A 25,784-nucleotide genomic window follows, 5' to 3' on the forward strand; every position below is an offset into this window, starting at 1 on the left:
ATGTATACATTTTAGTCAGTGAGACTAAATTGAGTTATGACAATATTGATAAGATGTTAAGATGATAAGATGTACAGTAAGGTTTCATTCATTAACATTAGTCTGTGCAAACCAAACATGAACAATTTATTTTTATAGCTTTTTTTACTCTGTTAATGTAGTTAATATATGCAGTTATTCATGTTAGTTCACAATTCTTTAATGTTAACAGATACAACTTTTAAAAATGTATTAGTCAATGTTGAGTTTAACATTGAAATTATTAAATGCTGTATTTATAAAACCTGTATTTTGCTGTATTTTGAGTTGTTATAAAGAATTACAAATGTGACTTTTAAATGACAAGCTCCAGTCAGATGTTAAATCCTACAAAACCTAAACTGGCCATAGATCTGAGACATTTTCTCTTTCTGTCTACAGTCTGTGTAGATGCAGTATTAAAGAGAAACAGTGTTTCATCCTGACTTCATCTCTGAAATCAAACCTATCACACCTGAGAGAGCTGAACCTGAGTGGAAATAAACTAGGAGACTCTGGAGGGAAGCACTTATGTGACGTACTGAAGGATTCACACAGTAAACTGGAGAGATTGAGGTCAGTAACATTCACATAAAAGAATCAAAATCACTTCAACAGTTTGAACTAAAACAATTTATTCTAAATATGTCACTGTGAGTCTGAGTTCACATTATATTTGTGTAAAATATTACTGTAGTATTTTGTGATGTGGTGAAATAAAGATGATCTCTCTTCCTCTTTTTTTTTTTTTTTATGAAGATGATGTGACTTTACAAAATATAGTTTAATCTGTCTTCATTTATTCTCTTTCTTTCAACACAGGTTAACATGCTGTGAAATGACAAATGAAGGTTGTTCTGCTGTGACTTCTGCTCTGAAATCAAACCCATCACACCTGAGAGAGCTGGACCTCAGTGGAAATAAACTAGGAGACTCTGGAGTCAAGCACTTATCTGACGTATTGAAGGATTCACACTGTAAACTGGAGAGATTGAGGTCAGTAACATTCACATAAGTAAAACCACTTCATGTAATGCTGAGTCATCTGAGTTAGGATCCATGTGCAGCTTGATTAACAGAAATACTCGCAAGAGAAACAGGCAGAGGTCAGTCACTGATGACAGGTACATACAGGGCAAAGCCGAGATGTAATCGTAAACCAGGCAGTAGATCAGGGCAAACAGTATACACGTAATCCAGGCAGACAAGGCACAGGTATGAAGGCAGGCAGCAGAGAATAGTAGCAAGATACACAATCCAGGGTCATACACCGAGAAATCATAAACAGAGATAAACACTCAGAGTTGTCAGCCACGGCAAGACAAAACTTTGCAAAGAGTGAGTGTGAGAGTACTGGCTAAATAGTCTATGGGATTGGATTCAGGTGTGAGTGTAATCAGCGCCAGGTACGGGATGATGGGAAATGAAGTCCGTTGAAGGGATCAGTACTCAGGTGATGGCGCCACAAAGGCTTGATTTGTGGCACTTCAACAGTTTGAACTAAAACAATTTATTCTCAATATGTCACTATGAGTGTGAGTTCAGTCTGAGTTCACATTATATTTGTGTAAAAAATAAATTCAGTAGTATTTTGATGTGGTGAAATAAAGATGATCTCTCTTCCTTTTTTTTTTTATGAAGATGTTGTGACTTTACAAAATATAGTTTTAATTTGTCTTCATTTATTCGATTTCTTTCTTTCTTTCTTTCTTTCAACACAGGTTAACATGCTGTAAAATGACAAATGAAGGTTGTTCTGCTGTGACTTCAGCTCTGAAATTAAACCCATCACACCTGCGAGAGCTGGACCTGAGTGGAAATAAACTAGGAGACTCTGAAGTCAAGCACTTACATGACGTACTGAAGGATTCACACAGTAAACTGGAGAGATTGAGGTCAGTAACATTCACATGTAAGAAAAATCACTTCATGTAACACTGAGTCAACTGAGTTAGGATCCATGTGCAGCTTGATTAAAGGGATAGTTCACCCAAAAATGAAAATTTGATGTTTATCTGTTTACTCCCAGGGCATCCAAGATGTAGGTGACTTTGTTTCTTCAGTAGAACACAAATGATGATTTTTAAACTCCAACCGTTGTAGTCTGTCAGTCGTATAATGCATGTCAGTGGGAACTCCATCTATAAGAGTCAAAAAAACATGCACAGACAAATCCAAATTAAACCCTGCGGCTCGTGACGACACACTGATGACCTAAGATTGGTTTGTGCGAGAAACCGAACAGCATTTATATCATTTTTTACCTCTAATACACCACTATGTCCAACTGCCTTGTGCATCCGATTGGTGAGGTCTGAACATGCTTTGACAACGGCAGTGATGTCTCGCACTCATTGAAGTATAAGCGCGAGACATCAGTTCCGTCATCAGAGCGCATTTTCAGACCTCACCAACTGGATGCGCAAGGCAGTTGGACATAGTGGTGTTTTAGAGGTGAAAAATGATATAAATACTGTTCGGTTTCTCACACAAACCGATCGTTTCGTGTCTTAGGACATCAATGTGTCGTCACGAGCTGCAGGGTTTAATTTGGATTTGTCTGTGCATGTTTTTTTGGCTCTTATAGACTCTTATTTTACTCTTATTATCGGTTGGAGTTAAAAATCATCATTTGTGTTCTACTGAAGAAACAAAGTCACCTACATCTTGGATGCCCTGGGGGTAAGCAGATAAACATCAAATTTTCATTTTTGGGTGAACTTTAACAGAAATACTCATAAGACAAACAGGCAGGGGTCAATCACTGATGACAGGTACATACTAGGCAAAGCCAAGAGGTAATCGTAAACCAGGCAGTAGATCAGGGCAAACAGTATAAACATAATCCAGGCAGACAAGGCACAGGTATGAAGGCAGGCAGCAGAGAATAGTAGCAAGATACACAGTCCAGGGTCATACACAGAGAAACCATAAACAGGGATAAACACTCAGAGTTGTCAGCCACGGCAAGACAAAACTTCACAGTGAGTGTGAGAGTGCTGGCTAAATAGTCCATGGGATTGGATTCAGGTGTGAGTGTAATAAGCGCCAGGTACGGGATGATGGGAAATGAAGTCCGTTGAAGGGATCAGTACTCAGGTGATGGCACCTCTGGTGGCGATCGGAGGGAGCCACAAAGTCTTGATTTGTGACACTTCAACAGTTTGAACTAAAATAATTTATTCTCAATATGTCACTATGAGTCTGAGTTCAGTCTGAGTTCACATTATATTTGTGTAAAAAAAAAAAAAAAAAAAAAGATTCAGTAGTATTTTGATGTGGTGAAATAAAGATGATCTCTCTTCCTTTGTTTTTTATGCGATGATGTGACTTTACAAAATATAGTTTTAATCTGTCTTCATTTATTCTCTTTCTTTCAACACAGGTTAACATGCTGTGAAATGACAAATGAAGGTTGTTCTGCTGTGACTTCAGCTCTAAAATCACACCTGAGAGAGCTGGACCTGAGTGGAAATAAACTAGGAGACTCTGGAGTGAACAACCTCAGTGTTCTACTGATCAACACACAATGCAAGCTGGAGAAACTACAGTTAGTATCATCATACTGTACAGCAGTCACAGTGTGATTATTTATTTTAAGACAACAGTGCTCAAGTTATTATTTAGTTATTATCACGTTATTCTATAGTTATTGTTTATAACAGTGTACTTTGAGTTTCCCTATTAGGCATACTTTGTATGTGTGTTTTTTATCTAACAAGTAAATGTTTAATTTCACACATTTGATACAGTGTACTGATTGTGTAGATATAGGAACATGCTTTTACATCAGAATGACAGATTATTCTGACTGCGTTATGTGTTTTTAAAGGACTAATAGTAATTTTCACTAAATTACTATTGTGTATTTAGAAATTGTGTATTCAGAAATTGTAAGCTACACACTAAAAATGAAGCTACATTGTGCTTCATGTACAAGATTTTCTTACTTTAAAAATCTAAAATAGTCATTTATATTGAATTGTTCCAATTTTTATCTACTTTGCTAAAATTCACTTATTTGTCCTACTGAAGACATGGATTGTTACTCATATCCTCAAATGCACCTGTCTTGGCTTATTCATTCATATTAAGTTTCCATGATTTTACTGGTGTATTAGTGTCACAGAGTGCCTTTGAGAGCCACCAGGGGGCACTCCACCCCAAACATCTGCCACTAAGACTTGGACTTCATCCCCCATAATCCTTTGCCCGGACTCATCAATGACTGCATTCAGCTGTAGCTTATTACATTGTCTGTCTCACCCTATTTAAGGCCCTGGTTTCACACCCATTCATTACTCAGTCTCACAAGTGTTAGTACTGCTTTTCTAAGCCTTTCTTTCAAGTTTTCTTGAGTCTTGGTTTCTTGTTTGTGTCAGGACGGCGGTTTGATCTACCTTGTGTCTGTGTTTGTACCGCTGTTCGTCTGAACGCATGGCTGTCTTGTTTGTCCGGTCACGCGCTTCGGCGTGTGGTGTTTGTGTTCGTTCGTCATGTGCTTTTGCCTTCAGATCAGTCAGTTTAGTTTTTCTTTTTCTTTTACTTTTTCTTTTTCTCTCCAGTCTTTCTGTTTCCCTGGCTGCTGGATTGTGCTCATCTTCCCGCTTCTTCCGGCTTCCCCGCTCCACCTGCCATCTTTGCCCATTGCTCCCCCTGTCTCGTTTGCCATCATCCTTGACCTCCTGAGCTGCAGACTGTTCTTGGTTGGGCATTTAAGTTCCATGGACTGTGTCTTGCTACCGGCTGTCATTGACTGTGGACATTATCCAGTCTAGCCCTTGCTGCAATTTTGTTACTCCTTGATCTGTTTCCCTAATAAACTGTGAATTACCTTGCAAATTGAATCTCTTTTTTCTGAACCCTAACAGTTTGTTCATTGGGCTTCTCTGTTTGCCCATGCTTTGGATATGTGTTTGGACAGCCTACTCTGTGTTTTCCATTTGCCTGTTGTTGACTATGTTTGTGGATTACCACTTAAGCGTTGCATTTGGATCCTCGATCTTTGTGTCCCTGTGCAGTGCATAACAATAAGTGACTACATGGTGTGTAATCATGATACATTTAACTCACACATGAACTTAACATAGATTTGAACTATTGTCTTTTCTTTGTGTCTTCAGTCTGTGTGAATGCAGTATTACAGAGAAACAGTGTCTCATCCTGACTTCAGCTCTGAGTATAAACCCATCACACCTGAGAGAGCTGGACCTCAGTGGGAATGAAATAAAAAATACAGTATGTTACATACTGAAGGATTCACGCTGTAAACTGGAGAGACTGAGGTGAGGAACATCACAATATTTAAAACTGAATTTGTATTATATTTTGTATCAATTATTTTTTAATTTTTTTTTTTTTTCCTAGTCTAAATAACTGTGGCATCACAGATGTGTCTTTAACTCAGTCTTTGACAAACACAAAAGTACTGCAGTTTTTAAAAGAGCTTGATCTGAGAAACAATAATATAGGAGACTCAAAGGAACAACTCAGGGATGTGCTTCGAGACTCAAACTGTAAACTGAGGTGAGTAAACCACTTTTTAAAGAGCATCAATTATTTTTTGTATATGGGACATCTTTCAAATAATATTGAATATAATATGTGAAAAGGAATTATCATTAAGTTAATTATATAAAACCTAAATATTGTTTTAGAAATGTTCACACAAAAAAAGGTAACTAATGTGATTACAGCGAACACTGATTATTTTCTCTTCTGATTCCTCCTTACAGACTAGACAGTGAAATGACTGCCATACCAGCATTGTTGGGAGGTGTTGCTGCTGCTGCTTTAGCTGTTTTCCGCATTTTCAGATGAGGATGCACAGAACAGCCTCACTATGGTACCTTATCTATGAGGATAAATGAGTGTGTGTGATGAGTGTGTTACCAGAATCAAAAATGTTCATTAAATGTTTAATTAAATATGAACTCTGTTCTTAACTGAAAATATCATCACAAAAATTAAATCAATGTTTGTAGCATTTTAAAGCTTTAAGAACAACACTATGCCAGAATGAGGATTTTTTTTTTTTTAAATAATTTTCCTTATTTGGCTGTTACTAAATTTAGTGGATTTATACACACATTCACTTATTTTATAATAACCATAAATGTACTAATGCATAGAGGTTAGAACAGACTTTAAAAAATGCAACATTATCTGAAACATCCATGTGCACGAGTGATTTTGAATGATTATTGTTGGTTTAGTGTTGATATAAATGATGACTGTTGTATTCACAGGTGGAGCAGTGAAGGGATTGGAGTCAGTGGTCAGAGCAGAGAGGATTCTGGGTCTTCAATATAAAGCCTACAATCATAATGATGTTGGGATTAAACTCATCCATAACGATAATCATGATTCTTATTGTCAAATAGCACCATCTTTTGATAATGCACCAATATGTTGTCTTAGTTCTGTAAAGAAACATCAAAGTAAGAGTTTCTCTGGTACATTATACACTGAACACAAGACAATTATGCTTTGTCTGACATAAGAGGTCTGGATGGAGTCTCTTCTCTTTCATCAGTCCATACTAACTAATCTTAGTCCTATCATTCGGCAGCATTTGCATATTCAGCAAGATTCTCCTGTATAAAGCTGTGCTTGAAACTTAAAAAGTCAGAACCATAAGAGCATCTTGATATGAATCAAGAATCATAATGCTGACCTGACTATAAAAAAGACCTGAATATAAAAAGACATTGTATAATATTCTATAACCCATTCCCATCTCACTGTTATGACATAATCATTGACATTTCACTGTTGTCATCCAAATAAAAGTCAGTGTTAATAACATGCAAGAAGCCATTTTGTTGTCATTTGATGAAAAGAAAAAGAAACTGGAAATGACATAACAGAGAGGATCCTTGTGGACCATCATGACTGTCAAGGTCAGTAGATACTTTTTCCTTTTTATTAAAAAACATGTGTTGAAAAATGCACAAACATGAATATAAAGATTACCTTACTTTATGTAACTATCGGTTGTGCTTTCTGTCTTTATTTTATAGAAAAGTGGATTATAGACAGGAAAGTATGGATGAGTTTGGGACTTGATCCAGATCAGATTCAAACCCGTGTCAGTGTTTCAATAGCGGGAGAAAAAAAAAACATTCGGAAAGGAAGATTTAGATACCGATTTTGTATTATATTAACTTAAAATATATTTTAATATACAGTATATCCTTGTGTTTTCTGTCTGTTGGTCACTGTCTCTACACTTCAGTTGTAAAGCTGTTCCCCGGTTGGATTATTATCTCTGTCTTCATGTTTGGATTATCTTTGTTTCTGTGTTCATGGAATAAAGGCTGCTTTCTAAAATATCATCCCTGCATACCCATGACCAGTGTCGGGGGTAACGCATTACAAGTAGGCATGGGTATGAGATTTTAACGGTATGATAACCTTAAGCGAAAATATCCCGGTTTCACGGTATTGCTATTACAGCTCTAAAATGTCTAGGTAAAAACAACTTTTTTTCCCTTTAGACACAATATATTTATTTCTAAGCAACCTAGAATATTTGGAAAAGTAGTAAACATGTATTTTAGGTTAAATAATTAAAATAAATAATATAATTCTTCTTAATTAAATTAAAATTATATAAAATAAAATAAATTAATTTAACTGAGCCTAAACCTGCAGCTCAACAATAATTAGAACAGAAATTGAATTATTTTCAGTAAAAAAAAAAAAGTTGCAGTCACTTAAGTGAGTTAAGCATGTGATCAGGTAAAGAAGTTATTAATAGTTATAATAAAAATATAAAAAAAATATTAATAGTTATTATGATATACTCATTTGTTATTTTTATATTACAGAACAACAGTAAGATTACAATAGCTTCTAATATTCATGATGTCTTTATTTCTTGCATTCAAACGTTAAATCGTTGAGCTTTTATTTTTGATGGAAAACCACAGGGAGATCCAGGAAGATGTTAAACTATACTCTCAGTACAGATGGTTGGTGCACGTTGCGTTCCTAAATGCAAACGATAAGCGACTCAAACACACAGAACTTGCAGAGCAGCATTTTCTGTGAATCGAAGCTGACATCGCGTCAGACTATATATTTCTATAATTAGATCACATCCGTTGCGATTTGATGATCACACTAAGACACATCACATTCTCACATCCATGCATTGTCAAAATTAATAAAAAGTTACCTGGTGAATAAGCGTTTTAGTGCTGGTTTTTACTCGCATTTGGCGCTTTGGACCCTGGCGATCATGCTAATAGTGTTCCGACTCCCGCACATGGCGCTGCGAGCTCGCGCAGCTCTGTCAGAACAGAAGTAATCCCTGAATGAAATAAAGGTATTAGAAAGCGTAACATTTTGCAGTTAAGTAATTGTTAAGGCCATTTTGCGATTTCAATCATCAGACATTACCACCTCACTTTATCTTTTTCGATGGGGGAAAAGTTTCAGGGGTTTCTTCTGCCATCACACACACACACAGACACAGACACAGAGACACACAGACACAGACACAGAGACACAGACACACAGAGGTGACTGACTGCTCGCACCAACGGAGGGCGAGGGGTCGTGTTACTCACTATGCTGCGCACAGCCTGGAGGATTCCTGCACTTTGCGTCTTTGACGTGACATAAAAAAAGCTCATACCGCAGGATTGGTATCATGGGAAAAATTAGTGGTTTTGAAACCGTGATGTTTTCAAACCGCGGTATACCTTGAAACCGGTAACCGGCCCATGCCTGATTACAAGTAATGCAAGTTATGTAATCAGATTACTTTTTCAAGTAACTAGTACAGTAATGCATTACTTATTTTACAACAAAATATCTTTGAGTTACTTTTTCAAATAAGTAATGCAAGTTGCTTTGTTTTCCCATTTGTTGTCTTGACAGCTCTCTCTCCTTCATGTTGAGAGAAATCGGGAGTGCAGAGGCGTTGTGTGTGAAACATGATGGTTATTCATCTAGACTAGTTCTAGACTAAATGTGAGCATACATTTACTCCTTCACTTCTCCTGCGTTCTATTCTTCTGTATTCCAGAATGACAGCACAACTGAAAGGTTTGAATTTACAGGTGTGAATTTGTATTTCCTTCAGCCTGAGGCTTATTCATTTCACTTTTGGTACATTTGCCAAAAATAGAACTTTTTTTGTTGTCATAAAAACAAACAGACAGCCCAGCCCAGATGAGAAAATGTAATGCATTACTTTCCATAAAAAGTATTGTAATATGCAATATTGTAATGCATCGCTTTTAAAAGTACAGTTTTAAACATGTTCATACATTTTAAATGTAACTGTTTTCACAATGAACAGATTTTATGCTGATTCAAACAATTTGAATAAATGCATTGTGAAAATATATATTTTTAAAAAAAAAATACACGCCAATAGTTTATAAACAATAGTTTGTTTTTGAGTGCAGAAGTTTGTTTACTTATGGTAAAACTGTGTAATCCAAATCTTAAATTTATGCATAATTGTTTTTAAGTGTATTATTTATTGTTAATTTTAAATATACCATGGTACTGAAATTGGTACTACCATAGTAAATGTCAAAAAATGGTACCATGGTTCTATGGTACTATAAATACTCTAAATTGTTACAGTCCAATTTATTAGTTTTTCTCAAATTAAATTTATGGTTTGGTTCAAACCTTAAATTTTGATTTCATATTAATAAAAATATTTATTTTCCCAAGACAAAAACATCCATACAGTAAAGTTATTATAAAGACCATATATCACACATAATCAATCCATTGTCTTTAGACATAAGCCAAAATGTTATTTAATATAGGTCAATATAATAATGTTTTGGCTTTTTACAACTTAATTTTACCATAAACAAAAGCTAAATTAGCTCTAACATGAAAACTGATTTTTCACTAAAGATGAAACTAAAAATATTTTGTAAGTCAATGTTTAATTTAGTTCACTTACTGTTTATAAAGAAAACTTATTTATTGTGATGTCTTTTCAAAATATGCATCATATTTTCTGTTATGTATTAAAATAAATAACAAAACCCACAATCATTTCTGCAGTCAGTAAATCTCTCCAGCATGTGTTCTGCACATCAACACTCTGGTGTCAAGTGAAATTAATATTCAAACAAAACTGTTTCTTTTCATTTGTTCTATGGTGAGTGTTTGATTTTAGACACACTGAACACGACAGGTTTAAACCAGAAACCATCATTTTCAATTATGCCAATATAAAAAATGCTCTTTAAATAAATGACAGTCATTTCACTTTGTTTACAGTGTGGATGAAGTCATTTCCTGTCTAATTCACACACGTCTTCTACCGGAAAGTAGAATTTTCTAATGTTTATTAAGTGTTCAATATTTTTTTTAGGGCCACTGTACCTACATTTGATTTGTTTGGATGTATTTTGGTTGGTCCAAAGAGTTTCCGGGTCACGGGCACACAATGTAATCTTAATGATTAATGAACAATAGTCAGAAAATACGTATGACTGTGCACATTCAATTTTTTATCAGGTCAGGGAGGTTATCTGAGCAATGATGGGAAAAGCTTAAAGGGCAAATCACACAGAACCAGACTGAGAGTTCAGTGAAGATCGAACAGAATGGCATACAGTGGGTATGGAAAGTATTCAGACCCCCTTCAATTTTTCACTCTTTGTTATATTGCAGCCATTTGCTAAAATCATTTAAGTTAATTTTTTTTCCTCATTAATGTACACACAGCACCCCATATTGACAGAAAAACACAGAATTGTTGACATTTTTGCAGATTTATTAAAAAAGAAAAACTGAAATATCACATGGTCCTAAGTATTCAGACCCTTTGCTCAGTATTTAGTAGAAGCACCCTTTTGATCTAATACAGCCATGAGTCTTTTTGGGAAAGATGCAACAAGTTTTTCACACCTGGATTTGGGGATCCTCTGCCATTCCTCCTTGCAGATCCTCTCCAGTTCTGTCAGGTTGGATGGTAAACGTTGGTGGACAGCCATTTTTAGGTCTCTCCAGAGATGCTCAATTGGGTTTAAGTCAGGGCTCTGGCTGGGCCATTCAAGAACAGTCACGGAGTTGTTGTGAAGCCACTCCTTCGTTATTTTAGCTGTGTGCTTAGGGTCATTGTCTTGTTGGAAGGTAAACCTTCGGCCCAGTCTGAGGTCCTGAGCACTCTGGAGAAGGTTTTCGTCCAGGATATCCCCGTACTTGGCTGCATTCATCTTTCCCTCGATTGCAACCAGTTGTCCTGTCCCTGCAGCTGAAAAACACCCCCACAGCATGATGCTGCCACCACCATGCTTCACTGTTGGGACTGTATTGGACAGGTGATGAGCAGTGCCTGGTTTTCTCCACACATACCGCTTAGAATTAAGGCCAAAAAGTTCTATCTTGGTCTCATCAGACCAGAGAATCTTATTTCTCACCATCTTGGAGTCCTTCAGGTGTTTTTTCATGTGTCTTGCACTGAGGAGAGGCTTCCGTCGGGCCACTCTGCCATAAAGCCCCGACTGGTGGAGGGCTGCAGTGATGGTTGACTTTCTACAACTTTCTCCCATCTCCCGACTGCATCTCTGGAGCTCAGCCACAGTGATCTTTGGGTTCTTCTTTACCTCTCTCACCAAGGCTCTTCTCCCCCGATAGCTGTTTGGCCGGACGGCCAGCTCTAGGAAGGGTTCTGGTCGTCCCAAACATCTTACATTTAAGGATTATGGAGGCCCCTGTGCTCTTAGGAACCTTAAGTGCAGCAGAAATTTTTTTGTAACCTTGGCCAGATCTGTGCCTTCCACAATTCTGTCTCTGAGCTCTTCAGGCAGTTCCTTTGACCTCATGATTCTCATTTGCTCTGACATGCACTGTGAGCTGTAAATTCTTATATAGACAGGTGTGTGGCTTTCCTAATCAAGTCCAATCAGTATAATCAAACACGGCTGGACTCAAATGAAGGTGTAGAACCATCTCAAGGATGATCAGAAGAAATGGACAGCATAGTTAGGACCATGTGATATTTCAGTTTTTCTTTTTTAATAAATATGCAAAAATGTCAACAATTCTGTGTTTTTCTGTCAATATGGGGTGCTGTGTGTACATTAATGAGGAAAAAAAATGAACTTAAATGATTTTAGCAAATGGCTGCAATATAACAAAGAGTGAAAAATTTAAGGGGGTCTGAATACTTTCCGTACCCACTGTACATAATGGCATCTATCTATCAAAAAAAAGAAGCTATGGTGCAGTATTTTTAGCTGTGTAGTAGTTTAGTGTTTGTGTGACATTTCATTCCCATTTCTTTCTTTTTTCTTTTTTTTTTTTTTTGTAGAGAAAAAAAAACAGAATGCAAATTGTTACAAGTCCCTGATTTTACATGTTAATTATTTCTTACACTGGATGTATGTAAGTGTATTATGTATGCAAGTATGAGAAAACATTGCTGCACTTGCAAACCACTTCTTAAAGGCACAATATGTAAGTTTTGCCACTAGAGGTCACTTATTCAAAACAAAGGTGTAGCTTGATGACGCCGTGAATGAGCGTGGAATCATGGGAGTTGTCGTCTTCATATCCACAGCCGATGGAAAGGATTCCAATGGACTTGAGCAGTTGTTTTCGTTGCGTATGTGGGGTAACGCAGCGCTGTTTTACATGGTTAAAACAATCATACTAAATACATCTGAATGTGTTGAAAGTTGTTATAACGTTACTCTGTGTGTTCACTCGGTGGCTGGTATAAGAGATTGATTTTAGCAAAACTGGAAATCGAAGGTAGCGCGGATATGACAACATTGACAGTCGACGCAATGACACGCTTCATGCCCTGGATAAAATTGCTTATTTCTCTGGATTTAAACATTGTTGGAAATGTTCAACAAAATATATAACATTGTTCTAGTGGTTTTTGGATATTTTAATGCTTTAAATGCTAATAATTATTTCTGTTATCAGTAGTTTTTCCAAATAAAGTTGCAATAAACAGAAGTAATAACTCAAGTTGTGACATTAGAAGAGAACAGATGATAGGAAGTTTATAAAGTCTGATTTATTGAGATTGAGAAGGATAAGTTATTTCTGTTCAGTGTTTGCACTCAGGGAAGATATCAGTGATGTGTGTAGAGAAAACACTCCTCTATGTATTTATTTATTTTTATGTTTTACTGTAAACTTGTAAACTCTTAAAAAGTGTTGTATGAAGGGATATTACAGTTGTATAGCCTATCATTTTTATTATTGCATGTTCATCAAAATGAAGGAGAAGTACCATGGTACCATACAATATATCAGATGTAGTAACATATAATACCTTGGCATTGTGATACATACTATGGTACTGAATTATCGTCATATTCATATAAAATGACATTTACATTCAAAAATACATTGAATTACCATGATACCACTTTCAAACATTGTAGTACCATGGTAATTATTTTGTATACATTAGTACCATTAGTATCAACTTGCCAGTGTTTCAACTGTCCACTAGGTGTCACCCATTCACCATATAAAAAACATTTGGCAAGGCTGTCCATGTTATTTGAGAATGAAACTATAAAATTCTCACATAAGGGACTAAAACTAGGATGAAAAGGTTTCTGTCAGTTAAACATGATTTACATGTGTGTCTGTGTCATATGCTGAAGAGGCCCATGAAGGTAGCGTGAGCTGTGAGGATGAGCTCTGCAGATTTGCGGGGAACAGAGAGCTGAAGGGAGGATCCAGACTCCAGGAAGTGAATTCCTATGACAGAAACACATACTTCATAATCAGGCAAAGAGTAAATATTTTGCAAATATTTCAAGATTTTTGTACGAACAAGAACTTCTACAACAGATAGTAAGATATCTCTGATCTCACCTTCATCAATCGTCAAGCAATTGAGACTAAAGCTATAGTCCATAGAAGAACTGGGGCAACTTCTCCAGTCAACACAACATCAACATATCATCTGTTGCTGATTACTACAGAAAATGCTTTAATTCAAACATTAACATACTTTCCCAGTTGATTAATCACAGCACATTAAGACAGTTGTTCTGTATTAAAAGTTTTCTGAAATGTTTGAATATTAGCATGTGTAATGGTACACAAACATGATGGTTCGGAACATTTGAAGACCCAAATTTGGTTTGAAGATGAAAAATGTACCAAGCACAATGTTCTCTCACCATTTTCATTCACAGCGATCGGAGTGGTATTGCGGCTGTCAGAGCAGAAATGAAAGCTGCTGCTCTCCTTATGTTTTTCCGTTGTCTCCGGGTGTTAAAATGTAAATTGCGTGAGTTTATTTTCTCCATTAGATCGAAAAATCTGAAAAAGCCCATACATTTACCCACCCATAGACCCTCCCCTTAAAGAAATCAGGACCGAAATGGTTGAAAGTGGACAAAAGAGAAGGATTACAACACCAAGTGTAAACGGGAATGTGTCTCCCTCGTCCACTTGTGATCCGATCGACCAAAACACATCTTAATAAAAGGTGTAAACAGGGCCTTATTTAAACATATATTAAATAATTAAAGGGTTTAATTAAAAGGTTAGTTCACCCAAAAATGGATTCATAACACTCCGAAACTTCATGAAGCAGTGTTCTGGAATCGGCCATCACTATATAAGTCATTATTTTGGTTTTTTTGGCACACCAAAAATATTCTCGTCGCTTTATAATATTAATACTGAACCACTGTACTCACATGAACTGATTTAAATATGTTTTTAGTACATTAATGGATCTTGAGAGAGGAAATGTCATTGCTGGCAATGGAGGCCTCATTGAGCCATCGGATTTCAACAAAAATATCTTAATTTGTGTTCCGAAGATTAACGAAGGTCTTAAGGGTGTGGAACGGCATGAGGGTGAGTAATAAATTACACTATTTTCATTTTTGGGTGAACTAACCCTTTAAGACATTACTAACAGGTAAAGTAAATATAATGAATATATAAGCTAATATAGTGCATATATTTAGTGATATTGTAAAAAAGACCACCCTTCGGAAATGGACTCTCCCAAACTCCCCCGCCTCTGTTCGTGACTTGGACTGTTCCAAAACTTTCCGGGGAATTGGAAAACAAGATGTTATGGAGACAGGCTGTGTAGATGTGCTTGTTTATTGTAAATAAGTTAAATTTGTCAGAAGTGTTGCAATCCAAAGATTTTGAGGGTTATGTGTGTGCGTGTAACTAATTGTAAGTACATTTGCATATTTATAATACGTTCATGAAAGAGATTAAAGATCGCTATCGCGGCATTCCGCCTAAATGTTTACATTGTTAAATATGTTTGCACTTTATATTGTCGCGTAAATTTCACATGATCCTCCCGTGTTATTTATCTGGACAGTATTTAATGTTAGATCTGTATTAGATAGTGTAGGATTAAAACGTGTTTCAGGGAACATGTACAGGCGTGTTTATCTAGTGAGTTAGACGCATGCGCTGTTAGCACTACATGCGCAGGGCACGCAGTACAGTATTATAATCATTTGTATAGAGTTTGTATTTGTGTATATATATAATTCACTTTATGTCTAGTTTTCTAATGCCCTTTACCATGCTTATTATATTTATAACCAGTATTCAAGTACTCCTTTATAGATCTAGCACTGTTTATAGATCTGTGATTGTATGATTGTTTATTTATATTTTGTATATTGTTTATGTTTACAGAACCACACACACGCCTACGTGAAATATGCACAATAAATCATCTACAAGTACCCCTGGTGTGAGACGTAATGTTCTAACCGGACATCCTATGGCCGTTACTCTGAACCAAAAAAGAGAGAACAGTAGTTTTTTCAGATATTCTCTCCTCTAGAGTTCATTTCTCTAGTAAACTAAGATGCTGTGTACACTAAATGACTTGCCTGAGGTAAATATAATGCTACGTGAGATAGTATTCTCAAGCTGTTTTATTGATGTCTTTCCGTGGTTGAAACACTGGTTGAGAGATTACATGTAAATATATCTATGGCCCTGTCCCAAATGGGGGACAAATTTGGGACAGGGCTTATAGATCTTCTTTTTTTTTTTTTTTTCCTGTTGTGGGCGGTTAGCAAACAGCATTGTATTACTGCATGTGCCCCCTTCTGGATTGAAGCGTGGATCGCCTGTGACTGACTGTATTCGACGTCTGACTGTAACTGTGACGTCTGTACTGTAGTGGTTCAGGACAAATACATGCACCGTTACAACCCTATTAAATATGCAAATATACTGGTGCGATACACTGGTTCACGACCTAGGGAGCTAGGTAGCTGATTGAGATGACACATAGTGAACATCAATTCTCCTGGTTTTCATAGTGCATTGTGGGACTTTTAAGGGAGCAAACGTTTCAGTGCACTGGAAGGATTTTGCAAATGAGACAGCCCTGATCAGTGCCCTGACTACTGAACTAGGGAGCTGATTGAGATGGACCCTTTGTTGATATTTACAATGGTACAGTACAAAGAGTCTGATTTCTGCTATCTGATGCATAAACGATGCAAGAGTTAATTCAATTTTTGAACTTTGTTGTCCTGATAACTCACCTGCAGTGTAGCAAGTGTTGAGTGGCTGGCTGACGTTACTGGGCATGCTTTTTAGACACTTCATCAGCTTAGTCTCCGCCCCCTTCAGCCTCTTCGTGATCACATGACCCATTACCCAGGTGGTATCTTTATACAGCACCTGTGGCAAGTAAACGAATAAACTCTAATGCTTAAAGTAATTTATTATAATGAGTAGGGGACATTTAAATAGTACAAAAAGTAGTTGAAATAAATGTACTTTGACCTGCACTCCCGCGGGACAAGATATAGGAATAGGAATAGACGGAGCATTTGTAAGCTAGCCTTCCCCCACCTGCTGCTACACCCGATTGCTTTTAGAAGGAAAATCTGCCCATAACTGCTGGTCTAGAATCAGTTTTCTCCGTAATGATAGCATATTATCGAAGCAAACTTGGCAAGCGCGTCTGTGTTTGTGCTCTGTAGAGCATCAAAGGTTTCTATTTACAATGTGTTTTTGCAGCGTTGAGCAACGTAGCCAATCAAAAACATATCTGTTGAGTTCTTGAATGCAATGGCCAATCAGAGGTGTTTAAGTTAGAATCCACTCACCGCTCAAAACGCTGGAGTTTTTTTTCTTTGCTGAGTTATGCACGGTCTCATTATAACTAGACAAGATGTGAATAAATGATTCATTGTGCAGTGTAGACAGCTTCATTGATTTTAATGGAACTTTGTGAGATTGTGATTAACTAAAATGAGTGACAGCTTTTTTGTGATTTAAAGGGATGTCTCTTTGCACGCTTTATGCCACGGTTTGTGAATGTAGATGCTTTAACATAATTAATCATAATTTATCAGGAGTGTTTATGCTCGGATGTGTAGGTTGTGGCTTGGGGGCCTAACTTGAAATTATTTAATGGTAATTTCATAGACGTACTGAAAAAATCTATGTTTACTTTTACCTGCGGGCTTATGTGAGCGGAAGTGGAACAAAACAGGTGAGTGAGAGCAGGAGAAGGTAACATCTTTTTGTGGGAGCATGTATATTTAGAACTTTCTATTTCTTTTGATTTCACAGAACTGACACATTTTAAGTAACCAGAATTGTTTCACTGTTTTTGAGTTTAAGGAACTTAAATTTATATAAACTTAAGTTTTATCAGCTTTATTTATGATGATCACATGATCATTGAACAAGGGACATTTAAGGACCTGTAGGTCTTGACCCTGGTTTTAGAAATACCAAGGTCCAATAACTGTGCAAGATGTCTGTAGGGCAAAGACTGGATAATAATAGCTTTAAAACCATTTAAGTCTTTTTCATCTCTGTAGGTGACAAAAAATAATTAAACAGATGGTCATGAAACATGGCATTTGGGTTTATAATGACAAAATGTGAATAGGTAAATGATAACAGAATGATAATAGAATTTTCATTTTTAGCTGAACTATCCCTTGAAATTTTGAGCACAGAGCAACCATAGACATATCAATTTACAAAGGTTGCAGACACTTGAGGGCTTCTTGTCAAATTAAAAAGACTAAAGAAGGAGGTGTATCAAGAAAAATACTTAAAGAACTAGAATTTAAAGTAAAGTAATGCATTTGATCTATTTGCAATTTTTTTTATTTTTTTTTATTTTACAGCCACATATACATTTGTGCTCAGAATTATTGGCACCTGTGGTAAATATGATCAAAGATGACTGTAAAAATAAATCTGCATTGTTTATCCTTTTGATCTTTAATTCATAAAATTAGCAAAAATCTAACCTTTCATTGAAGGAAAATAATTTAAAGTGGGGGGGAAACTCACATTATGAAATAAATGTTTTTCTCCAAAACACGTTGGCCACAATTATTGGCACCCCTAGAGTTTTTTATGAGTAAAATATCTCTGAAGTATATTCCCATCCGTATTTACATTTTTTAGCACACCAGGGTGATCATGAACATGACTTCCTGTTCCACAGCAGTATAAACATGAGGAAACATAAAGGCCAAATTCCCGTAATCATTCATCACAATGAGTAAAAACAAAGAATGTAGTTCTGATGTGCAGCAAAAGATTGTTGAGCTTCACAAAATAGAAAGTGGCTGTAAGAAAATAGCTAAAGCATTGAAAATCCCCATTTCCACCATCAGGACAATAATTAAGAAGTCCCAATCAACTAAAGATGTTACAAATCTGCCTGGAAGAGGACATGTGTCTAAATCATCCTAATGCAAAAAGAGGAGGAGAGTTTGAGTAGCCAAAGACTCTCCAATGATCACAGCTGAAGAATTGCAGAAATTAGTTGAGTCTTGGGGTCAGAAAGCCTAAAAAAATGATCAAACAGCACCTACATCACCACAAGTTGTTTGGGAGGATTTCAGGAAAAATCCTCTGCTCTCATCCAGAAAACAATCTCCAGCATATTCAATGGTCAGCCAAGACTGGAACTTGAAACTAAAAACTTGAAACTTCAGATGAAACTAAAAAAAGAGCTTTTTGGCAGCAAACCCACCAGATGGATTTGGTGCACACAGGGATAAAAAGTACCCCATGCCACAGTTAAATATACTGCTGGATCTTTAATGTTTTGGGCCTATTTTTCCACTGGAGGTCCTGGACATCTTGTTCAGATACATGGTATCATGGATTTAAATACAAACAGATTAAAAAATCAAAACCTGACCGCTTCTGCTAAAAATCCAATAATGGGCTGTGGTTGGATCTTCCATCAGGACAATGATCCAAAACAAACATCAAAACCAACACAAAAATGTGTCACTGAGCACAAAATGAAGCATCTGCCATGGCCGTCCCAGTCCCCTGACCTGAACCCTAAAGAAAATGAGTGGAGTGAACTGAAGATGAGAAGCACCAACATGGAGCTGGGAATCTGAAGGATCTGGAGAGATACTGTATGAAGGAATGGTCTCTGATCTCTTGTCAGGTTCTCCAAACTCATCAGGCATTATAGGAGAAGACTCAGAGCTGTTATCTTGGCAAAAGGAGGTTGCAAAAAGTGTTGAATAAAAGGGTGCCAATAATTGTGGTCAACGTGTTTTGGAGAAAAACATTTATTTCATAAAGAGATTTCCCCTACATTTTCAATTCTTTTACTTCAATGAAAGGTTAGATTTTTGTAATTTTTTTTTTTTTTTTTTAAATAAAATATCAAAAGGATTAACAATGCAGATTTATATTTATAATTTACAAAGCTCCTTTGTTCATATTTACCAAGGGTGCCAATAATTCTGAGCACCACTGTAGGGGATAGGGAATGATTAAGACGGTGTAAATTCACCATTAAGGTGAATTAAGCCTGGTTTCATGTTAGCATCACACGAACCGCAGCAGCGTGTGCACAGTCTGTGCCGGTCCAGAGACGGATCACATGCGTGATTTGGTGCAGACCACAAAACGTATCAGACCCATTTGAATTCTGCACAAAATGCTGTATTTTAAAGTGATATGGAGGAGATTAGGAGGAGAAACGGTTAGAGATTAGGAGGAAACTGGATTTATATGTCAACACATTGAGTAATGCTGCGCATTTCAAGGCACTTCAGTGAGCCTTTAAAACTCAAGAGTTGTGCTAGAATTCTGTAAATAGTAACGGTAATGCTCGCCTTCTGCTGATCAACACACATAAATTGCATTTAAAAAAAGAAAAGAAATGGAAGCTCAATTGTGCTTACATGACATGTAAGAACCACTTAAGTTTGTTCGAGCGTATGTTCGAGCTTCCATGAGGTAACAGAATTTCCATTTTTGGGTGAACTATCCCTTTAAGTCTGTATTTAAGTCTGTATTTTGATAATGCAGTAGTATCAGTACCAACCAATACCAACCTGACTGTAAATGAAGTAGGTACCCTCAGCCTCCACTGTTACAGTATCACCTGATACCTGTAGCCCCTCCCCTCTGCTCTGCCCTAGTGCCCAAGACAGAACAGTGGTGTCATGATCATCTAAGAAAAACACAGAGAAGAAATGAGAGAAAAACATCTCTAACATATCTATCTATCTATCTGAAGCACATTAGATTTAAAGGATTAGTCCACTTTCAAATAAAAATTTCCTGATAATTTACTCACCCCTACGTCATCCAAGATGTCCATGTCCTTCTTTCTTCAGTCGAAAAGAAATTAAGATTTTTGATGAAAACATTCCAGGATTATTCTCCTTATAGTGGACTTCAATTGGCCCCAAACGGTTGAAGGTCAAAATTACAGTTTCAGTGCAGCTTCAAAGGGCTTTGAACGAAACCAGACAAGGAATAAGGGTCTTATCTAGCGAAACGATCGGTCATTTTCTAAAAAAAAAAAATGTAAAAATTATATACGTTTTAACCATAGACACACGTCTTGAACTAGCTCTCTTCTTCTTCTCTATTAGAATTCCAGCAGTGTAGACGCTGCTAAGTGTATTACTGCCCTCCACAGGTCAAAGTTTGAACTAATTGTTATAGCACTACCATATTCCCCGCCCTGCAACCAATTTCATTGGCTGAGGTTACAGTGACAGGTAGGTTTAGGGATCAGGGTTGGGTGTAGGCAATCGTTATTGTGATTGACATGGCCAATTAAATGTTTGGAATCAGCTCCAGGGCGGGGTTTCCGCTGAACTTGTTTGGGGGAAAAAAAATCACGCCGTCTACACTGCGAGAATTCTAATAGAGAAGAAGAAGAAGAGAGCTAGTTCAAGATGAGCATCTATGGTTAAAACTTATATCATTTTTTTTTTTTTTTTTAGAAAATGACCGATCGTTTCGCTAGATAAGACCCTTATTCCTCATCTGGTATCGTTTAAAGCCCTTTGAAGCTGCACTGAAACTGACATTTTGACCTTCAACCATTTGGGGCCAATTGAAGTCTACTATATGGAGAATAATCCTGGAATGTTTTCATCAAAAACCGTAATTTCTTTTCGACTGAAGAAAGAAGGACATGGACATCTTGGATGACATGAGGGTGAGTAAATTATCAGGAAATTTTTATTTGAAAGTGGACTAATCCTTTAAGAGCTGTTTCTTAAAAACATCTCCTTTTGTGTTCCTTGGAAGGAAGGAAGGAAGTCATAGAGGATTGGAATAATGTCAGCGTGTGCATCATTTTGGTTGCTCTATTTACTTTAACTTTAGACACTGTGGGTGTTACACTCACTGTATGACTGCGAGGACACAGGAACAAGATGGAGAAATGTGTGCTTCTCTGCTAAAAGAAAGGACAATTCACATAAGATATCAGAGAAAAAATGTGTGTTTGTCTGTATAAGACAGAGAGGAAGTAACAGAAGCAACTCACTTTGTCGTCTCTTTCTCTGCTTCTTCTGTTCTGTCACATCTCTCTTGTCTCGGCCCCCTTCGTGTTTCCGTCTCTCAAGGAATCTGTGATAACAGCTTACCTTATAACAGAATGTATTGGAAATTAGATACCGCATACTAAACTCAACTGATTTCACATCAGGGTTTTACACTGGACAACCCCACTCAATCACTTATTTGTTCCATAATGCCAGTAATTCCAGAGAAAACATTGTCATGCGGAAAGCTGTATTGGACCCTTCCCAAACTGTTGCAACAATGCCAAAAACACAATTCTTGGTCATTGTTCTCACAGACATTACTGGAATAGCTCGACCCATCTGAAGGGGGTGTCTACATATTGGTCATATTACCATGAGCTGCACAGGCCCAACAATATTGTTTGACATAGACCTTATAGTCTTTATATTTGGTTTCATAATTTCGGCAGCCAATAATCAACAAACATTTCTCCCATGAAGCCGTATTTAATCATGTTTAGGTCATTATTTTTTTAAACTTGTAGAAAATACTTTTGTTCATTTTTAACACTCCTTGTTAAAAGTTGATAAATCTGATATCCTACTAACCATACATGATTATATGGTTTGTTGGATTTTTATTATGTGTAATTAACATTATTTCTTGACCTGAAAGTCATTCATTTATTTATTTCACATTTGTTGGAATGGTGTCCTAAGTTTTGATATTGTAAACATGGTCCATTCTGACTGTTTGGTTCAAATTATTTTATATAAAATTATTTTATTATACATTGTGAACAGAGGGCAGCCTTCAGATCTGTAAGTGTAATTTTCTTTGTAAAACAGTTTGAGATGAGGAAGTGAAATCAGTTGCACAATTAAACTCCAGCAAAAATTACTGTGGTGGTACCATGGTACATTGATATATACCACATAAATAGGATAGTCAGCTACTCAATGATTACCATATAGCACTATGATTTTTTTTTTTTTTTTTTTTTTTTTGGATCTGTACCATGGTATTCTTGAAAGTGTGTTGGAGTACCATGTAAATACAACAGTAAGCCATAGTATATCAAAGTACTATAGTATTTCATACCATGACTACCATACTACCACAATACATTTTGGTAATCATTCTGCATTATACACATATTTATATACCATGGTGATGGTACTTCAAGGTGCTTTAAAATGCCATGTTTTAACAATGACAATACCATGGTAATTTACTGAAACATTAGGCTACCATTCATATTTACATTTTAATCTAACTTTCTTCAGAGAGAACAAACATATAACCAGGATACATGTGCAAAACAGGGCATTAGTATTATTTGTTAGTGAAGCAATAGATGAACAACGTTAAGCAGTTCAAATAGCACATTAATTAAAGCACTCACCTACCCCGTAGCACACGGCGGCATCGCAGCATATCCCACCTTCTTTTCCCGCTGTATCCAGAGGCCTGAACCGCTGCGTTATTTCAGCCATTTCAGCCCTAAGCATCCAAATGTATGTCCATTGCATATACACCACACCCACACAGGTGCAGGCAACAGTGAACACAAGAAACCGCTTCAACACATCTACGTTCACCTTCCAAACAGACGCAGGAATGTTGTGGTTGTTCATTGTAAACGCTGATGTGATGGACAACGGCGTTTAGAACGCGTACGACAGCGGTAATATTCCCCAATTGATACGATAACTTTCGGTTTCGCAACTTTCATTAGACATGTGAAAGAAGTGGGAGTGGAAAAAAAGTGTCAACACATGGTCGGTTTAATGTAAATTTGATCATATTCGCCAATAATAGGATCAACGAATCAAATACGATCCTAGTGGATATGCCAGGCTCCCGAATAAATTGAAAGTAAAAGTAATAATTTCATTAGCTTTCCTTTAGGGATTTTTTTTTAAGGATTCATCCACGTGTTGACGAATGACTAAATAAAGTAATGCCATTTCATTCCAGAAAGCTTGATAATAAATCAAGTGAGTGAATGTTGAAAAACAAAACATTACACAAAAATATATACAGTCAAACAAAAATTTATTCAGACACCTTGAACATTTCATTCATTAATAGTTTATTCACTATAGTTTTAAAAAATGGTAATAAAATATGACAAGATCTCAGAGTTAAACTGTGTCAGAAAAAAAATTATCTTAATTATGTCAGATAACACTTAAGCAAAACATGGTCAGGTCAAAGTGTCTGAATAATTTTTGGTTCCAAATTTTTATCAGTTTTACTGGCAGTCCACTGCATGAAGAATTTTTGGATTTAATATTACTTTATTTTGGTATCCTCACTTACATAAATGAACTATAGTGTCCTGCACCCACTAGTAAAAATATATCAAAAATATAAAAAAAATGTCTGAATAATTTTTGGTTTGACTGTATATATACATGTTTGTTCAGCACATCCCACAGATGCTCGATTGGATTGAGATCTGGGGAATGTGGAGGTCAAGTCAACACCTCAAACTCGTTGTTGTGCTTCTCAAATCATTCCTGAACCATTTTTGCGTTGTGGCAGGGCGCATTATCCTGCTGAAAGAGGCCACAGCCACCAGGGAATACCGTTTCCATGAAAGGGTGTACATGGTCTGCAGCAACGCACACACACCCGGCCATCCACGTGATGTAAAAGAAAACGTGATTCATCAGACCAGGCCACCTTCTTCCATTCCTCTGTGGTCCAGCCCCATACGCAACAAACTGCGATGCACTGTGTATTCTGACACCTTTCTATCAGAACCAGCATTAACTTCTTGAGCAATTTGAGCTACAGTAGCTCGTCTGTTGGATCAGACCACACGGGCCAGCCTTCACACCCTACGTGCATCAATGAGCCTTGGCCGCCCATGACCCTGTCACCGGTTCACTACTGTTCCTTCCTTGGACCACTTTTGATAGATACTGACCACTGCAGACCGGGAACACCCCACAAGAGCTGCAGTTTTGGAGATGTTCTGACCCAGTCGTCTAGCCATCACAATTTGGCAATCTCGATCAAATCCTTACGCTTGCCCATTTTTCCTGCTTCTAACACATGAGGACAAAAAAAATTATCTACCATAGTATATACATTGTACTTCAAATGTTTGATAAGTTATTGGTACATGTACATGGTATTACCATGGTAAGTGTTAGTAAGCTAATATACAGCCATAATAAATGCAAACAATACTGCAACAGCAAAAAGGTCCAAAGTACAAAGGAAATTGAATTCAATATTCATTTTATTATTTACTGTCGGTTTATCTGTTGAATTAAGCAGGCACATTAAAAATCATACAGACAATCACAAATGGTAATACAGTAAACATGTATCTCCATTAATATACATTTCATTTGCAAATCAGAACTGAACTTTGGTCTGGCCCTGAGAGCAAAGTCAACGTGCAAGTCTTTTCTTCTTTAAGATTTATAAGCCAACTGCATCAAACACTCAAAATGTTATACCAATCTTCTGACAGAGCATTATGAACTCTTCATAAACACAATACTCTGAAAAAACATTTGCAACCATAAAAAGCATTTACTATTGCATGCATAAACACTAACAACAGCAGATATTAAGAGAAAAAAGGATTAATCATAGAACTAGGCCTAAATGACTCAAACAGTGTAAAGCTTATTTAAAAGAACTCAAGGTTCCGAAGAAGTAACATCTCTTTTTCGACGCTCCTGGGGAACACATCAGATCCCGCGGGATTCACTGTGGCACAAGCATCATCAAACATCAAGAGCGATCTATGGGCTGTTCCTGCAACAAACGCCATCATGGGGTTCCCTCCTGGAGCAAGGTCAAGAAACTGCTCATTTCCTCTAAATAAGAACTGCTGGGGGGAAATAAATAAATAATAACATTTCTGATTTACATTTTTTTTTTTTACAGTCACCATTTCTTAATACTTAGATCATTTTTTCAGTTCTCCTAACCAACTTTCAACTTGGCGCAGCAGTTAATTTCACATTCAAAACGCACTAAAACTACCAGAA

At 36.7% G+C, this 25,784-nt stretch overlaps 3 protein-coding genes across 28 annotated transcripts in view; 2 read left to right on the top strand and 1 right to left on the bottom strand.

Annotated features, from left to right (window-relative positions):
- Positions 1 to 6,825, top strand: part of LOC127512475 (NACHT, LRR and PYD domains-containing protein 3-like) — a 33,775-nt gene extending 26,950 nt beyond the window's left edge. For 14 of the 18 annotated variants that reach the window (XM_051893404.1, XM_051893402.1, XM_051893408.1 and 11 more), the window contains 8 exons: positions 421 to 594; positions 841 to 1,014; positions 1,740 to 1,913; positions 3,404 to 3,568; positions 5,142 to 5,303; positions 5,386 to 5,544; positions 5,754 to 5,863; positions 6,267 to 6,825. In XM_051893404.1, the coding sequence (XP_051749364.1) occupies positions 421 to 594; positions 841 to 1,014; positions 1,740 to 1,913; positions 3,404 to 3,568; positions 5,142 to 5,303; positions 5,386 to 5,544; positions 5,754 to 5,838 (1,093 nt within the window). In that variant the 3' untranslated portion in view covers positions 5,839 to 5,863; positions 6,267 to 6,825. Of the gene's footprint in view, positions 1 to 420; positions 595 to 840; positions 1,015 to 1,739; positions 1,914 to 3,403; positions 3,600 to 5,141; positions 5,304 to 5,385; positions 5,545 to 5,753; positions 5,864 to 6,266 lie in introns of those variants that run through there. The other 4 variants (XM_051893399.1, XM_051893398.1, XM_051893400.1 and 1 more) reach the window with 4 other exon arrangements.
- tnfsf13 (TNF superfamily member 13) overlaps positions 1 to 24,267 on the bottom strand; it is a 54,297-nt gene extending 30,030 nt beyond the window's left edge. Inside the window, exons 1-6 of one of the 9 annotated variants that reach the window (XM_051893419.1) lie at positions 23,175 to 23,643; positions 21,785 to 21,884; positions 21,644 to 21,691; positions 20,331 to 20,413; positions 16,530 to 16,668; positions 12,890 to 13,734 (exon numbers count right to left, since the gene is read on the bottom strand). In XM_051893419.1, coding sequence (XP_051749379.1) covers positions 13,625 to 13,734; positions 16,530 to 16,668; positions 20,331 to 20,413; positions 21,644 to 21,691; positions 21,785 to 21,884; positions 23,175 to 23,402 — 708 coding nt within the window. In that variant the 5' untranslated portion in view covers positions 23,403 to 23,643 and the 3' untranslated portion in view covers positions 12,890 to 13,624. Of the gene's footprint in view, positions 1 to 12,889; positions 13,735 to 16,529; positions 16,669 to 20,330; positions 20,450 to 21,643; positions 21,695 to 21,784; positions 21,885 to 23,174 lie in introns of those variants that run through there. The other 8 variants (XM_051893417.1, XM_051893416.1, XM_051893414.1 and 5 more) reach the window with 8 other exon arrangements.
- The window catches only part of kif1c (kinesin family member 1C), a 60,177-nt gene continuing 55,370 nt past the window's right edge, over positions 20,978 to 25,784 (top strand). Inside the window, exon 1 of the mRNA XM_051893413.1 lies at positions 20,978 to 21,451. The gene's annotated coding sequence lies outside the window, so the exon portion shown is untranslated. The remainder of the gene's footprint in view (positions 21,452 to 25,784) is intronic.

This window comes from Ctenopharyngodon idella, chromosome 5 (assembly GCF_019924925.1).
Source record: "Ctenopharyngodon idella isolate HZGC_01 chromosome 5, HZGC01, whole genome shotgun sequence".
Taxonomy (NCBI): Eukaryota; Metazoa; Chordata; class Actinopteri; order Cypriniformes; family Xenocyprididae; genus Ctenopharyngodon; species Ctenopharyngodon idella.